Source organism: Tachyglossus aculeatus, chromosome 3 (genome assembly GCF_015852505.1).
Source record: "Tachyglossus aculeatus isolate mTacAcu1 chromosome 3, mTacAcu1.pri, whole genome shotgun sequence".
In the NCBI taxonomy this organism is placed as follows: Eukaryota; Metazoa; Chordata; class Mammalia; order Monotremata; family Tachyglossidae; genus Tachyglossus; species Tachyglossus aculeatus.
This window is the reverse complement of record NC_052068.1, coordinates 91,286,974-91,303,291: the sequence shown is the minus strand read 5'-3', so window position 1 is coordinate 91,303,291 and position 16,318 is coordinate 91,286,974. Positions and strand designations below refer to the sequence as shown.

The 16,318-nt window shown below is 45.2% G+C and overlaps 1 protein-coding gene across 9 annotated transcripts in view; it reads left to right on the top strand.

Moving 5' to 3' along the window:
- CELF4 (CUGBP Elav-like family member 4) overlaps positions 1 to 16,318 on the top strand; it is a 625,491-nt gene that overhangs the window by 420,926 nt on the left and 188,247 nt on the right. For all 9 annotated transcript variants that reach the window (XM_038743590.1, XM_038743585.1, XM_038743588.1 and 6 more), the window contains exon 3: positions 650 to 698. In XM_038743590.1, coding sequence (XP_038599518.1) covers positions 650 to 698 — 49 coding nt within the window. The remainder of the gene's footprint in view (positions 1 to 649; positions 699 to 16,318) is intronic.

Below are 16,318 nucleotides of genomic sequence, written 5' to 3'. Positions count from 1 at the left end.
CCTATTTGGGTGGCAAGTAAATATTCACTAGGCCCAGGCCTCTGGTGAGCCAGAGCTAGGTGTGATGTCACTGGAGTAGCCAGGGTGACTACTGGGGTGAGACCTGTGGTTTATTTTTAAGAAATAGAAACGGTCAGCCCCAGGAGAAACACTGACTGAGACCTCCCAATGTGCTTTGTTGTCACAAGGCTGGTGGTCCATTATGCAGCTGAAGAACCCTCACAAGGTCATCTGGCTCATCCCGCTGCCTCTGGGCAGGTTCTTGGGGATGGAGGGATTTTATCTATTTGCGTATTTGGGGGTGAGGGGTGTGGGTGTGTTTTTACACGCGTACTTGGGAGCCTGCATTTCCTCATGTTTGTGTGAGCACATCTCATAAAAAATCTCAATTGCCTTAAACTTCCGTATAGTAGTTCAGAGGCATTTTTGTTGGAAAATGGTACTTGGTAGGCACTCACTGTGTGCCAAGAACTGCACTGAGGTAGTTACGAGATAATCAGGTCGGGCACAATCCCTGCCCCAAATGGGGCTCACAGTCCAGGTAGCCCTGTCTCTGCTTTCACCCCTGTTTCCCATCCACGGTCCGCCACTCCGCTGCCCCAGCCAGCCGCACTAACCCTGCTGTCTCTTCTCCTGTGTTTCATTGCAGATGAACCGGCCGATCCAGGTGAAACCCGCAGACAGCGAGAGCCGAGGAGGTAGTTTACTCTGTTACCAACCAGGTTGCTTTCCGCTAAGTATAATTGTCGTCTCTGGCTTTCTCTCAGGCAATGCACCGATCAATTAGTAACATAATCACCTCCAGAGAAATTCCTTCTGCAGCGGAGATTCTCTTTATTAAATCTCCTTCACTTCGTCTTGCTTTCCTCATATTCAATTATTATTTGATTTTAAACGGCAGGCAGGTGCCCGAACTTGCCAAGGAAACAAATAACTGCCTAGTTAAGAAGCGAGGTCCCAGGCACTGCCTAGCCGTGTTCACTGGTGGATGGCAGGTTGGATGTTGGCTGGCATCCTTCTTTGGCTGCGGCAGAAGATACTTTGCGGGGCTTGTGGGGAGCGGGTTCGGCCGGGTGCTGGTGTGCTGAAGGCCGGGTATGCTGGGAGGGCTCAGGAATTTGGCTCAGGCCTGGGATATGTGAGCGAGCGGTCCGGAGAATTATAGAGGGCTTCCCGGCGGCTTGTGAACCTGAAAGAGACAGAGGGTCTGTCTGGGCTTGAAGAGGGCATGTGGGCCTGCAGGGGAAATGAGTTCCTGGTGTGTTGGCTGCAGAGTGGCCAAGTTAGCTGGCGGGGACATCTCCGGAAGACTTCCTACTGGGGCTAGTGACACTTCTTTGGAGCAGAGCAGGGAGGGAGAATCCCCTAACGGCTTCTAGGATGGTGAATGCTTCCCTGGAAGTCATCAGGAAGACAGGAAAAATGGAGGAGCTTCCCATTGGTGGTTTCTAGACTTTAAACTCCTTGTGGGCCTGGAACAAGTCTACCGATTCTGTTGTATCGTACTCTCCAAAGTACTCAGTACGGAACTCTGCATACGGTACGTGCTCAATAAATTGATTCAATCATATTTGAGTGCTTACTGTGTGCAGAGTACTGTACTAAGTGCTTGGAAAGTATAATTCAGCAACAGAGACAATCCCTGCCCACAATAGACTCACAGTATTGATTGATTGATTAGCCCTAGGGTGATGCCATTCATTCATTGATTCATTCAATCGTATTTATTGAGTGCTTACTGTGTGCAGAGTACTGTACTAAGTGCTTGGGAAGTACAAGTTGGCAACATATAGAGACAGTCCCTACCCAACAAAGGGCTCACAGTCTAGAAGGGGGAGACAGACAACAGAACAAAACATATGGACTGGTGTCAGGTCATCAGAATAAATAGAAATAAAGCTAGATGCACATCATTAACAAAATCAATAGAATAGTAAATATGTACAAGTAAAAGTAATAAATCTGTACAAACATATATACAGGTGCTGTGGAGAGGGGAAGGAGGTAGGGACGGGGGGGATGGGGAGGAGGAGAGGAAAAGGGGGGGCTCAGTCCGGGAAGGCCTCCTAGAGGAGGTGAGGTCTCAGTAGGGTTTTAAAGCTAGGAAGAGAGCTAGCTTGGCCGATGTGCAGAGGGAGGACATTCCAGGCCGGGGGAGGACGTCGGCCAGGGATCGACGGTGGGACAGGCGAGAACAAGGTACAGTGAGGAGGTTAATGATAGAGAAGTGGAGGGTGCAGATATATATATATATATATATATATATATATATATATATACGTTTGTACATATTTATTACTCTATTATCTTACTTGTACATATCTATTCTATTTATTTTATTTTGTTAGTATGTTTGGTTTTGTTCTCTGTCTCCCCCTTCTAGACTGTAAGCCTGCTGTTGGGTAGGGACTGTCTCTATGTGTTGCCAACTTGTACTTCCCAAGTGCTTAGTACAGTGCTCTGCACACAGTAAGCGCTCAATAAATACGATTGATTGGGCTGTAGAAGGAGAGAAGGGAGGTGAGGTAGGAGGGGGCGAGGTGATGGACAGCCTTGAAGCCGAGAGTGAGGAGTTTTTGCTTGATGCGTAGGTTGACTGGCAGCCACCGGAGATTTTTGAGGAGGGAAGTAACATGTCCAGAGTGTTTCTGCACAAAGATGGTCTGGGCAGCAGCATGAAGTACAGACTGAAGTGGGAAGAGACAGGAGGATGGGAGATAAGAGAGGAAGCTGATGCAGTAATCCAGTCGGGATGGGATGAGAGACTGAACCAGCAAGGTAGCGGTTTGGATGGAGAGGAAAGGGCGGATCTTGGCAATGTTGTGGAGGTGAGACAGGCAGGTTTTGGTGATGAATTGGATGTGAGGGGTGAATGAGAGCAGAGTTGAGGATGAAACCAAGGTTGCGGGCTTGTGAGACAAGACCTTCAAATCCATCCCAGTAGAAAAAACACTGTCTTGGAAGATCGGGTAGAAGATGAGAGATCTTTACTCCCCCATCCCCTCCAGATAACTTTTAGGGGACTTCTATTGTCATGGGGAATTTCAGGGTCTGCTTGGGTCACTGGGGCTCTCCCCCAGAAGGAGCCTTAAATGGGGAGAGCTCTGAGTGGGTAGTATTTTAGAATGGCCCAGAGTCAGTGGGGGTGGCCAGCCAAACCCAAATAAGATACTCCTTGTGACTTCCACTGGGCTCTGGAAAGCCCTCTGCTCTGGGTGACCTCAGAGACCAAGTGCAGTCAACTGGACCAGTGCCCCAGTGATGAGATTAGCCCTTTCCTGCCACACCAGACTGTGTCTTCCTGTCATCATGCTAAACTCAGAGAATACAAGCCAGGTTTCAGGGAGCCTCCCTTCCCCACAGCTTGTTAAGCCCAGCTGGGAAAGTCCCTCTAGATTGTACAGTCCTTGTGAGCAGGGAATATAATAATAATAATAGTATTTATTAGTGCTATGTGTCAAACACTGTTCTAAGCACTGGGGTAGATACAAATTAATCAAGTTGGACACAGTCCCTAGCCCACAAGAGGCTCCGAATCTTAATCCCCATTTTACAGACGAGGTAACTGAGGCACAGAACAGTTAAGTGACTTGACCGAGGTCACACAGCAGACAAGTGATGGAGCCAGGATTAGAACCCAAGTCCTTCTGACTCCCAAGTCCATTCACTAGTCCATGGTGCTTCCCCATATCTTGCAAATCTATTTTATTGTGCTCTCCCAAGCACTTAATACAGAGCTCCTCACAGAGTAAGCAATTAAATGAATATGATTGATTGACTGATTGATTGGGAAGGCAGTGATGTTTGGAAATGCCATAGCAACTCTTCTACTTGTTGCCTGGAAACAACCTGAAGCAGAGCATCTGGATGGAAGGAAGTCTAGGAGATTTGGAACAAGCACTTATTTATGGTTGTGCATGTCATTCAAAAGGGGCAATGTTTCCTTACTCAGCAAACTGAACAGTGATCAAAAGAATGGCTTGTTTTATATTAGGCAACCTGTGGAATGAGACAAGCATACATGATCCTTTCAGACACTGCTCTGGAACACCCTAACTCCTCAAATTTGTTTTTCCCACCTAGCAAGTCCTCTCCTGTTGCCCTGTTCTCTCTAAAGTCAGTTCCATCTGATCTTTCCTGCCCTAGACTCCCCGCTCTTCATCTCTGCCCTACAGACAAAGGCTGATCTCTTCTCTCCCTCTCCCCACCCCCTCCTTTCTCTCTCTCTCTCCCTCTTGCTATTTCTCTCTCCTTCCTCACCCTGTCTCCCTTTCTTTCCCTCTTTCCTTCTCTTTCCTCTCTCTACTTCTTCTCCCTCTCTTTCTTTCTCTCCCCTTCCTCTCCCTACCTCTCTTTCTTTCTCTCTCTCCTCCTTCCTCTCTCTTTCTCTCCTCTTACTCTCCTCTCTCTTTCTCTCCTCTTACTCTCCTCTCTCCCTCTCTCCTCTCACTCTCCTTCTCTCTCCCTCTGGCCCACCCAACCCCACAACCACTGCTGTTTCTGGGTCCCACCACCTGGGCATGTACGGAGACAGAAGGAGAGGGCCTCGAGGCTGCTGTTTGTCACCCTGTTTGAAAAGGAGGGAAGAAATGCCAAGGTTTCTGAACTCGAGGGGCTGACAGACAGATTGGGGGAGGCAGAACATGCACGGGTATGTACACATACAGACATACACACAAAAACACACTGCAGTGGGCCCTGGAGGAAGGGAGAGTGCCCTGCCATTAATGGGGAGTCAGAGAGACACAGACTCTCAGGTGGACAAGAGTACATAAGGTGCAGATGGCAGGAACAGAGGGCAAAATAGAAACACATGAGGAGAAGCAGAAGCACATCTGGCTCCAGAGACAAAAGTGAGGGTTGGGGGACGCTGGAGTTATCAGAGCAAGCACCCTTGGGCTGTTTCTGGGTTCCCTGGAGGAGGGAAGAGCTCAGCTTACCCACCCCCTACTTATGAAGCAAATTGGATTCCGACAACTCTTTCTTACCCAGCGACAGTGCCCTGCCCTCCTTGCCCACGGAACGTTTGCTACTCACCGAGCCAGTGATAGTCTGGGAACTATCAGGAGAGGAGCAGCTCTTTATGAGCAAAACTCCTTGAGGATCAAGAGACAAAGAGGCAAAGGATTCAATAGCTCCAGGTGCTGCAAACATTAATCACAACAACACAACAAGGGATGATGATTTTGTTTGCACCTTGTGTCTGAGGCTGTGGATTTCATATTGGCCTTTTCAGCCACAGACATGCTCATATGTGAACTTCACCTCACTGGTGTCTTCCTCGACTAAAAACTATGTCAATCTGTCAGTGGTATTTATTGGGAGTTTATTATGTGTGGATCACTGTAATGTTAATATTAATGATTGTATTTAAGTGCTTACTTTGTGTCAAACACTGTTCTAAGCGTTGGGGTTTATACAAGCGAATCAGTTTGGACACAGTCCATGTTCTACATGGGGCTCACTGTCTTAGTCTTCATTTTACAGATAGGTCACTGAGGCCCAGAGAAATGAAGTGACTTGCCCAAGGTCAAACAGCAGACAAATGGTGGAGACAGGATTAGAACCGAAGTCCTTCTGAATCCCAGGCCCATGCTCTACCCAGTAGGCCATGCTGCTTCTTCTGTACTTTTTTATGGTAATTGTTAAGCACTTCATATGTGCTAAGCACTATATTAAGCACTGGGGTAGATGCAAGATCATCAGGACAGACACAGGCCATGTCTCACATGGGGTTCACAGTCTTAATCCACATTTACAGATGAAGTAACTGAAGCACAGAAAACTCAAGTGACTTGGCCAAGGTCACACAACAGACAAGTGGCGGAGCCAGGATTAGAGCCCAGTTCCTCTGACTCCCAGGACAGTTGTCTTTTCACTAAGCCATGAAACACTTAGAAGAGTTCAATAGAGTTGGTAGACAATATCTTCACCCTCCAGGATTTTATAATCTAGACTCCTTGTGGGCAGGGAACATATCCACCAACTCCGTTGTATTGTCCTCTCCCAAGCACTTAATACAGTGCTCCACACACAGTAAACGCTCAGTAAATACCGTTGATTGGTCATAATTTAGTGGGTATATATGGTCTAGGTACTGAGAGTGAGGAGACACAGGCAGAACAAGAAGGACACGGGGCTTAAGGAGAGAGAAAAAGGGGTTAGAGTTATCCATTGGCAGGTTTAATGCTCTTTCTCCAGTTTCCATGCAGTGCTGGGTAGAGGCTGAGGCATAATTGGATGTGATCTGGAGGCTAGCCCTCGTACCCCATGATATCTTAACTAGATATGACCTCATGTCCAAGGTGGCCAAATCCTCTTTCCTAAGAGGCAGGGGAATTTGCAAATTGACCTTGAAAGTTCCCCCTCCACATATCTGAATCATCTGAAATGATTACAGACGATATTGGGTTATACTCTCAGCACTCCTTTAACCTAAATCCATTTCTCTCTCTTGTGGTGTCTTCTTCCTCGCTCTGCTAGCCAACATCATCTCCATCCTCCCATATATCTCCTGCGTCTGACACTTGCCCCAAACCAGATTAATCAGCTGTTTTATTCTTTCTTGCATGAGAAAGCAAAAAAAAAAGAACCAAACCTAAACATCTATCTATTAATTGCATATTCAATATTAAACAGTAAAAGGATGCTGAGTTGGCAGTATGGCTGTGCTATTATAAAGCAAGTCAGAAAGTCGGTTTAAAAATGATCTAATATCTGGTTCACTACCTAGTAGGGATGGGGAGAGGTGGAAAGAGAAAACAATAGCTAATGCAGAGCAGAGAAGGAATAGGCTAAAGTGGCACAGCAAGGCAGACTATGACAACTGTGTCAGGCAGGCACTGGCTCCCATTTGACACAGAGTAAGTGCTTAATAAAAATTATTATTAGTATTACCATTGCTATTATTATGCAGAGGGTGTGACATTTGGCACATGCCATAGGCATTGTTGGGTGATGGGGGAGACACAAATTATTCTGTCCTTTTATTATTATTATTATTATTATTATTGTTATTATCATTGCATTTGTTAAGCACTTACTATATATCAAGTGCTGTTCTAAGCACTGGGGTAGATACAAGGTAATCAACTTGGACAGAATCCCTGTCTTACATGGGGCTCCCAGCGTAAATAGGAGGAAGAACAAATATTTAACCTCTTTACAGTTGAGGAAACTGAGGAACAGAAGAATTAAGTGACTTACCCAGGGTCACACAATAAGCTATCGTCAGAGCTAGGATTAGATTTCAGGTCCTCTGACTCCCAAGCCAGTGGTCTTTCCCACTAGGCCACGCTTCCCCTTTTGTGCACAGTGTCCCTCACCAAGTGAGAGCTAAGTACAGGCTGTTGCTCCTACACTACTGTTCAGTTCCCTGTTGCTCTGAGGAGGGGTCTGCAAGGAGAACCGGAGGAAGGCTCAGGCTCCTGCCACTGTAGATGCCCCCTTGCCTGTAGTCATCACTCCTCAGCCTGAGGTCCAGGGGAGGGATGGGAGGGCCAGTACAGTGGGGTGGGGGCAGTGGGAGGAGACGTGCCTATTGATACAAAGCCAGGAGGCAGTTTGGGTAGGGGTCCATGGCCTTGTGTTCAAATTCCTCCTCTCCCCTCCTCAACCCAACCCCATCTCCAACGTGTCCAGATTCAAGATATTTGATATGCGCCCCAGCCCCAACCCCACACCACTTATGTACCTATGTCCAAATTATATATTGTAAATTATTCATTTATTCATATTAATATCTGTTTCCCTCTCTAGACTGTAAGCTCGATATGGGCAGGGAACGTGTCTGCTGATTCTGTTGTATCATACTCTCCCAAGTGCTTTGTACAGTGGTCAGCACATAGTAAGCACTCAATGAATATGATTGATTGATTGATTGAGAGGGCAGAGTTCCAGCTGGTGAGGATTAATTTGAAGTAAACAAAGTGCACAGGCAGAGGAAGCATATATGGAGGTCCATCCGGAGCTTTGGGTTGAAGGTGCCAGGGTCAGCTTTCATGATGTCATCAAACCCTATCCCTGCCCTCTAGGCTTAACTGTCTATTGCACAGGCTGAAACAGGCTGCCTAATGAACAGGCTGAAAGTCGAGCCTGTCAATGCTTAAATGTTTGGACATTGGTCTTTCCCCTTCTCTACCAACTCTGTAATATCATACTCTCCCAAGTGCCTGGTATAGTGCTCCTCACACAGGAAGTGCTCAATAAATGCCACTGATTGATTGATGGATGTTAAGGCAAAGGACTTATTCATATCCCCAAGGTATTGATATTGGGAAATAGGTGATGATGGTAATAGTGATGCTGATGGTGATGGTGGTCATGATGGTGAGTGATGGTGGCGATGAGAGTGATGATACTGATGATATCAATAGCCGTGATGATGATGATAATGAGAATGAAAATATACAAATATAAATAGTTCTACCTCTGGGTCAGAACAATATTTTGCTCTGAAAATGGCAACTGGAAGCTCTCAAGAGCTCCATAGTGATTACCTTCCACGATGTTGATCCTAATGGGGATGCACCATGATTAACATTTATCTTCCCCTCCACATCCTTTAATTTCCTTCTAATAACCCATTATCAACCTCTCACCCAGGAATTTATCCCAGCCTTCCTGGGCCTGCTAATATTTTCAGCCTGCACAACGTCTGTATCTACACACACACACGAGCTACGGTGTGAAGAAATTCTTCCCCTTTTCATTTGTTACCTGCCCCTCTCCACACCCTTCTCAAGCTTGCAGAGCTCATTACAGTCTCCTCTTCTCCTGCATCTTTCCTGACCAGAGTCTCAATTCTTTCGATCTGTGCTCTAACAGTCTTCTCCATCCTCTTGACCACCTAAGTGAGAAGTTCCCTGAGAGCGTTTCAGTAGTGGTAACAGTTTGATCAGCCCTCTACCTCCCTCTCTCAGCATCTTCCCAATTTTACAACTTGGGGTTGTTAAGCTTGTAACCCCCCACCCACTTCTTCACAGACTGAGGTTGAGAGATTTGCTCCTACACCACCCTTGATGGTGTGTAACTGTGGCGTGAACACTTGCAGTGCCTTCTGCAGAATCAGTCAAACAGTGGCATTTATTTCAATCAAGCCATCAATGGTATTTACTGAGCACATATTATGTGCAGAGCACGGTAACAGGTGTTTGGGAGAGGACAATACAAGAGTTAGGAGATATGTTCCCAACCTACAATGAGTTTACAGTCTAGATGGGGACATAGACATTGATATAAATAAGTAATTTGTAATTTAAAGATATAGACTTAAACATTGTGGGGTTGAGGGTGGGACGAATATCATATGCTCAAAGGTCATAGATTCAAGTGCATTAGTCATTCAATCATATTTATTGAATGTTTACTGTGTGCAGAGCAAAGTACAAGCATTTGGGAGGGAACCATATGATAATATAACAGACAAATTCCCTTCCCACAACAAGCATATGGTCTAGACAGGGAGACAGACATTAAGAGAGGAATACAAAATTGCAGATATGTATGTAAGTGCTGCGGGCTGGGATGGAGGATGTATAAAGGGAGCAAGTGGGGGTAATGCAGAAGAGAGTTGAAGAAAAGGAAAAGAAAGCTTTAGGGAAGGCCTCTTGGAGGAGTTGTGCCTTTGACAAGGCTATGTAGGGGAGGAGAGTAATTGTCAGATATGGGGAGGGAGGGCATTCCAGGTAGGAGGCAGGGCATGGGCGAGATGTCGGCAGGGAGACAGACGATACAGAAGAGAGAGAGAGCCGGGAAGGAGAGGGCTTAATCCAGAAGAGTCCTTCTTGTGTTCAGAGTACTGTCCTAAGCACTTGGGAAAGTACAATACAATAATAGTAGTAATAAATGTGGTATTTGTTAAGCACTTAACAATGCCAAGTACAGTACTAAGTCCTGAGGTAGATACAAGATAATCAGGTCCCATGTGGGGCTTACGGTCTAAGTGGAAAGAGAATAGGTATTGAATTCCTATTTTGCAGGTGAAGGAACTGAGGCACAGAGAAGTTAAATGATTTTCCCAAGGTCACACAGCAGACAAGTGGCAGAGACGGCATTAGAACCGTCTGACTCCAACGCCTATGCTCTTTCCATTAAGCCACTCAGCTCTGCCACAAGGAGCTTACATTCTACAGGGGGAGATTGACATGAAAATAAATTACAGATAGGAGAAAAATAACAATGTAGAAGAATGCTCAGAGTCTTAGGGTCCAGCTATGCCTGTTTAACTCAGCCCCTCTTCACTACCTGCATCTGAAGATGTCTCCTCTCTCCTCACCTTTTCCGTTTCCTCCCTTTCACTCATTTCCTCACTACTCAACTCTGCAGACCAAAGCTGCAAGTTTCACAACCAATTTGATTTTTGTTCCCCGACAAAATTAAAGATCCCATGCCCTCAACACAGTTAGCACAGCCTTCTTTGAATAGCTGTAGAATGAAAGCTGAGATTGCTTGTACTGAATTAAATGGGCTTTGCGCCCAGTTTGGGTTTTTTTTGTTGTTTTGGTTTAGGTTCTTTTGCTCTGCTTTTCACCAGTTGCATAGCATACTAAGGATAAGACATCCAGGAATAATCTAGACCATCCCACTGCCTCTGGATTGCCTCCCTACAACCCAGATAGACAAAGTACAGTTGATCAATCAATGGTTGGTATTTATCAAACACTTATTTTGCACATATCGCAGTACTAAGCCTGTGGGAAAATATAATGTAGTTGGTAGAGTTTACAGTCTAATGGAGGTGTTACAGAGCAGAACACCTATGCCTCCTAGAAAACAAATGACAAAGAGGGTAGTAAAGATATGTTATTAAGGAGGCTGGGCAAATTGAAATTAACAGTAGGTTCAAGAGACTTTGGATAAATTCATGGACGGCTGCCCTAAATTAAAGATTTTTTTGTGGAATTTGTTAAGCACTTACTATTCGCTTAGCACTCTACTAAGCACTTGGGTAGATAAAGCTAATCAGGTTAGACACAGTTCCATGTCCCACGTGGGGCTCACAGTCTTAATCCCCATTTTACGGATGAGGTAACTGAGGCCCAGAAAAGTTAATTGACTTGCCCAAGGTCACACAGCAGAACGAGATTATAACCCAGATTCTTCAGACTCCCAGGCCAGTGCTCTATCCACTAGGCCATGTTGGAGAAGATGGTGTCATCCCAAATATTTTGTGGATGGCAAGAAGGGCAGTGATCCCATAATCCCTTCCAGCATGCTACTGCCTCCGACAGAGTCTAAATCTTGGGCTGGTTGGGGATTGGTGATCCAGGAGGGGCATCACTTTATAGTCTAAAGGTTTTTTTTAACATTTTTAGCATTAAGCCCTCTCAGTTTTTTCATCAAAAGATTCATGAATTTGTGTCACACAAGAGAAATTGGGACTGCTTTGTCATCTGGGAAGTGCCTCAAAGGGAAAGGCAAGAGTCAAGGGTCAATTGGCACAGAATGGCTAAGCAGCATTTCACACTCACTGTTGCCACAAACTCTGGCGAAGCTGGCCCAAAATCTTTCACTAAAATGGAAAGAAATAGGTTTTCCCAATTAAACAATAAATCAGTCAGTGGTATTTACTGAGCATTTTTTGTGGGAAGAGCACTGCACTAAGTGTTTGGGAAAGTACAGCATAACTGAGTTGGTAGACATGATCCCTGCGCACCAGCAGTCAGATGGGGAAACAGACATTGAAATAATAGTAATAATAACAGTACTTGTTAAGGGCTTACTTTGTGTTTTAGGTGCTTGGGTGGATATAAGCTAATCAGGTTGGACACGGTTCCTATCCCACACGGGGCTCACAGTCTTCATCCCCATTTTACAGATGAGGTAACTGATCTGTAGAAGTGTCTTGCCCAAGGTCACACAGCAGATAAGTGGCAAAGCTGGGATTAGAACCCAGATCCTTCTGACTCCCACACCCATGGTCTATCTGCTATAGGTGCTGTGGGACTGAGGGTGAATATTCAGTTCTTAAAGGGTATAGATCTAAGTGCACAGGCAAAGCAGAAGGGAGAAGGAGTAGGGGAAATGAGGGATTAGTCCATGAAATCCTCTTGGAGGAGATGTGATTTTTATAAGGCTTTGAAGGTGGGAAGAGTGATCGCCTGTCAGATGCGATGAGGGAGGGCATTCCAGGCCAGAGGGAGGACGTGGGCAAGGAATCACATGAGAGATAGATGAGATCGAGGCCCAGTGAGTAGGTTGGTGTTAGAGTAGTGAAGCAAGCAGGCTGGAATGTATTAGGACATCAGAAAGGTAAAGATAAGAGGGGGCAAGATGATCATGTGCTTTAAACCCAATGAAGAAGCTTCAGCTGGATGAGGAGGTGAATGGGCAGCCCCTGGAGGTTTTTGAGAAGTGGGGATATGTGAACTAAACCTTTATTTAGAAAAATGACCTGGACAGCCGACTGACGTAAGGACTGGACTGGGGAGTAAGCTAGTTAACTGTAACCTGGCTGTGGGCAGGGAATATGTCGGTTTATTGTTATAATATACCCTCCCAAATGTTTAGTAATAGTAATAATAATAATAATAATAATGGTATCTGTTAAATGCTTACCATGTGTGAAGCACTGTTCTAAGTGCTGGGGAGCCTACAAGGTGATCAGTTTGTCCCACGGAGGGCTCACAGTTTTAATCCCCATTTTACAGATGAGGTAACTAAGGCCCAGAGAAGTTAAGTGACTTGCCCAAAGTCACACAGCTGACAGTTGGCAGAGCCTGGATTTGAACCCATGACCTCTGACTCCAGAGCCCGTGCTCTTTCCACTGAGCCACGCTGCTTCTCTGCATACAGTAAGCACTCAGTAAGTGTGAATGAATAAATGAATGAAAGACTGGAGGCAGGGAGATCAGGGAAAGAGGTTGATGCAGTAATCAAAGTGGGAGTTGATAAGTGTAGGAGCAGTGGATGGAGAGGAAAGGGTGGATTATAGCGATGTGGTAAAGGTAGAACCCATAGGATTTGGTGACAGATTGAATACATGGGTTTAATAAGAGCAAAAAGGTGGTGGGCTGGTGAGACAGAGAGGTTAGTGGTGTTGTCTACAGTGATGGGAAAGGTGGGGGAGGCCAGTAGTTGGATGGGAAGATGAGGAATTCTGGTTTGGATAATTTTATCCCCCAGGGTGTGGCAGAATGCTTCAGGACTTCAGGGGAAAGAGAGTCCATGACCTCTCAACCACACAAAAAAATAAGTGCCAGGTAGCTCTTCTCATGTCTAATCTAATGTCTCTTGATATAAATGCAGGCTGATTTTTCCCTTGCCCATTCTTGCAGTTTGGTTGTGTCTCTCGCCCCTATCACGTTTGCATCAATCACTACCTCTTCCAAGCACCGATTTGAGTGACCCGTCATAACATCCTGAGAAAGCTGTCTGTTTGTATTTACCTTAAGAATGTCTGGGGGGCCTGATGAGTTTTGTCTGAAGACAGGAGGATGGACTAATTGGCCCTGGGGAATCCCCTCCAAACTCTGGTATGCACGTGGGATTCTAGCTTCAAAATGCAAATTATGGAGCTCTTCATTCACTTCACTATCCACTGCTAATCAGTCAATCAACAATGGCATTCACGGAAAGCCTGTGGTGCGCTGAGCACTGTACTCAGTGCCTGGGAGCATATAATAGAATGAGTAGATATGACCTCTGCCCTTAAGGAGTTTGCAGTCTAGCAGGGGAGGCAGTTACTAAAATCAATTACAGCTAGGCAGGAGAGGGTGATAGGTATATAAGGAGTTAATGCGTAAATATTAGGATACATAAGATAGTATGGAAATTCTAAGGGGATTGAAGTGCTTAGGCAGCACAGAAGTACTGAAGTGGCATTTGGGGAGATATAAACTGGGGAGACTGGAAATGAATCAGGTAAGACCTCCTGGGGGAGATTTGATTTCTGGAGGGCTTTGAAGATAGAAAGTTTCAGGCATGGGAAAGGATATGAGCAAGAGCTGTACAGCTGGAGATAGGAGAATGAAGCACAGTGAGTACATTACTTTGAGATGAGCATAGAGTGTGAGCTGGATTGTAGTTGTAGTGGGAGAAGAAAGCAGATAAGTAGCAGGGAGAGAACTGATTGAGTTAATGACAGGAGTTTCTGCTTCATGCAGAGAGAAGTAGGCAGTCATTTGAGTTTTTTAGGGAGTGGGAAAATATTATTTGAATCAGAATTATCTGTTTCAGGAGATTGAGATCAGGGACTCAGTTGAATAATAACAAACTAGAAAAAAATGACCATCCGAAATCCAGAGCAATCCCAAAGGAAAGAGGGTGATTATATTTAGCCAAAAGATGCACTGAGCACTTGGGAGAGCCCATAAGGACCTTACAGTTTAGAGAGGCTTTGGAATGATAGGTAACTCTGCTGAATATTAAAGCTGCAAATGCAAAGCTTGATTGCCTGATCACAAAAACCATTCACATGGATGGCCTGGGCTTTTGCTTGGAAAGAAGTGGATGGAAGAGGTTTTAAACAGATACAGATCTAAATTAACTCAGCCCAGCCTCTTTTTTGCTCCAGGCATAATTTAAGCAGAGCTAGAATGACTTTGCCTCATGGAAAATGTCTCCCAGCAGAGACTCAGGCCAAAACATGTTATGGAGCAGGGAAGCAGAGCAACTAGCAGGGATTCAAGCAGCACATATTGTCCACCCAGAGCTCATCCATCCCTCCTTCCACTGTATCTAAGGAAGGCAAACTCTTCCCCAGAATGTCCCAGTGGCTTTTGGGAGGTTTAGACAAAACCATCCCCTTTGCACCCTGGATTTTATAGTTGTCTTTATTTTCCTTTCATTCCCTGTAATTATTTTGCCAGCCTTTCCCCACGGGCCCTTTTGAAAGCTTTCTAAAGCACATCACATAGGCTATGACTTCACCATCTAGCACATTTGTGTGGATTAATGTTTTAGAAAAATGATCAGGGCAGCAGAATGAAGTATAGACTGGAGTGGGGAAAGACTGGAAGCAAGGAGGTCAGAGAGGAGGCAGATACAGCAAGGATAGGACCAGTATTTGGACCAACTTGATGGCTTTCTGGATGGAGAGGAACGGGCCATTCTGGAAGTGCTGTAAAGATAGAAAATGACAGGATTTGTCTTCAGGATTTGTTGAAAGAGAAGCGTCAAGGATAATGCCAGTGTTGAAGTGAGTTTCCTTCTAGTTTTCCTGTTCAGAAGATATAGGAGGACAAAGCTGACCTTTCCAGAGAGACTTGTAGAGTTCATTGGATGTTATAGAAATTCCAAAGGTAGTGAACTTTGAGAGGGAGGAGTGAATCTGAGTTCTGACCTACTTAGCTTGGCGAGTGGAAAACTGAGAAGCAGCATGGTTAGTGGATAGAACATGAGCCTGGGAGGGCGAATAATCTGAGTTATTATCTCGGCTCTGTGACCTTGGGCAAGTCACTTAACTTCCCTGTGCATCAGTTACCACATCTGTAAAATGGGTATTAGTATTGCTGTGCCCCATGGGGAACACGCGCTGTGTCCAACCTGATTAGCTTGTATCAACCCCCGCATTTACAGTATGTAAATGCATGTACAGTGCCTGGTACATGGTAAACTCTTAACAAATATTATTAAAAACCAGACAATATCTTCAAAGTCATAAAGGATCTGCGATGAAATGGAAGTGAGATCAAAAGTTCATGTGAGATACCGGGACCAAAAGGAGTGAGAGAGTTTAATCCTCTCTCACTCTTGAGCTGGGGAGCTGTTGACAAGATACTTGAACTCCGTAGCCTCTGTTCCTTTATAAAGTGGGAAGGAAAATTGTTATCCTCTCCCTTTCCCCACCCATTCCCAGGCCTGAGCACACACACACACACACACACACACACACACACACACACACACACACACGCACATGCACAGATACACTCCTCACACATACACCCCTCAGTAGAGTTCTTATAAAGGTGTTGGAACCTCCAGAATAAAGAAAACCCCTGCATTAATTCCCTTCTGAGTCACCATTGTCTTTCAGTCTATACCCACTAAGCACTTAGGTACTTACCATATCCCCGTTCCCAACAAAATTACTGTGCATATCTTAATACCCAGTTGCTTCCCCATCTATAATTTATTTTAGGGTCTATCTCCCCCACTAGATTGTAAGCTCTTTGGGGACAGTGTCCATATCTACTAATTTCATTGTACTCTCCATACAGTGATCTGCGCAGTGTAAACTCAGGGAATTGATTAAATAATTAATTGATTCTACTTTTTGAGTTAGGACCCAATTGAAAGAGGTGTGCCACACACACACACACACACACACACGCACAAACACACTCCCCCCATGACTCACAGTGACTGGGAGGAA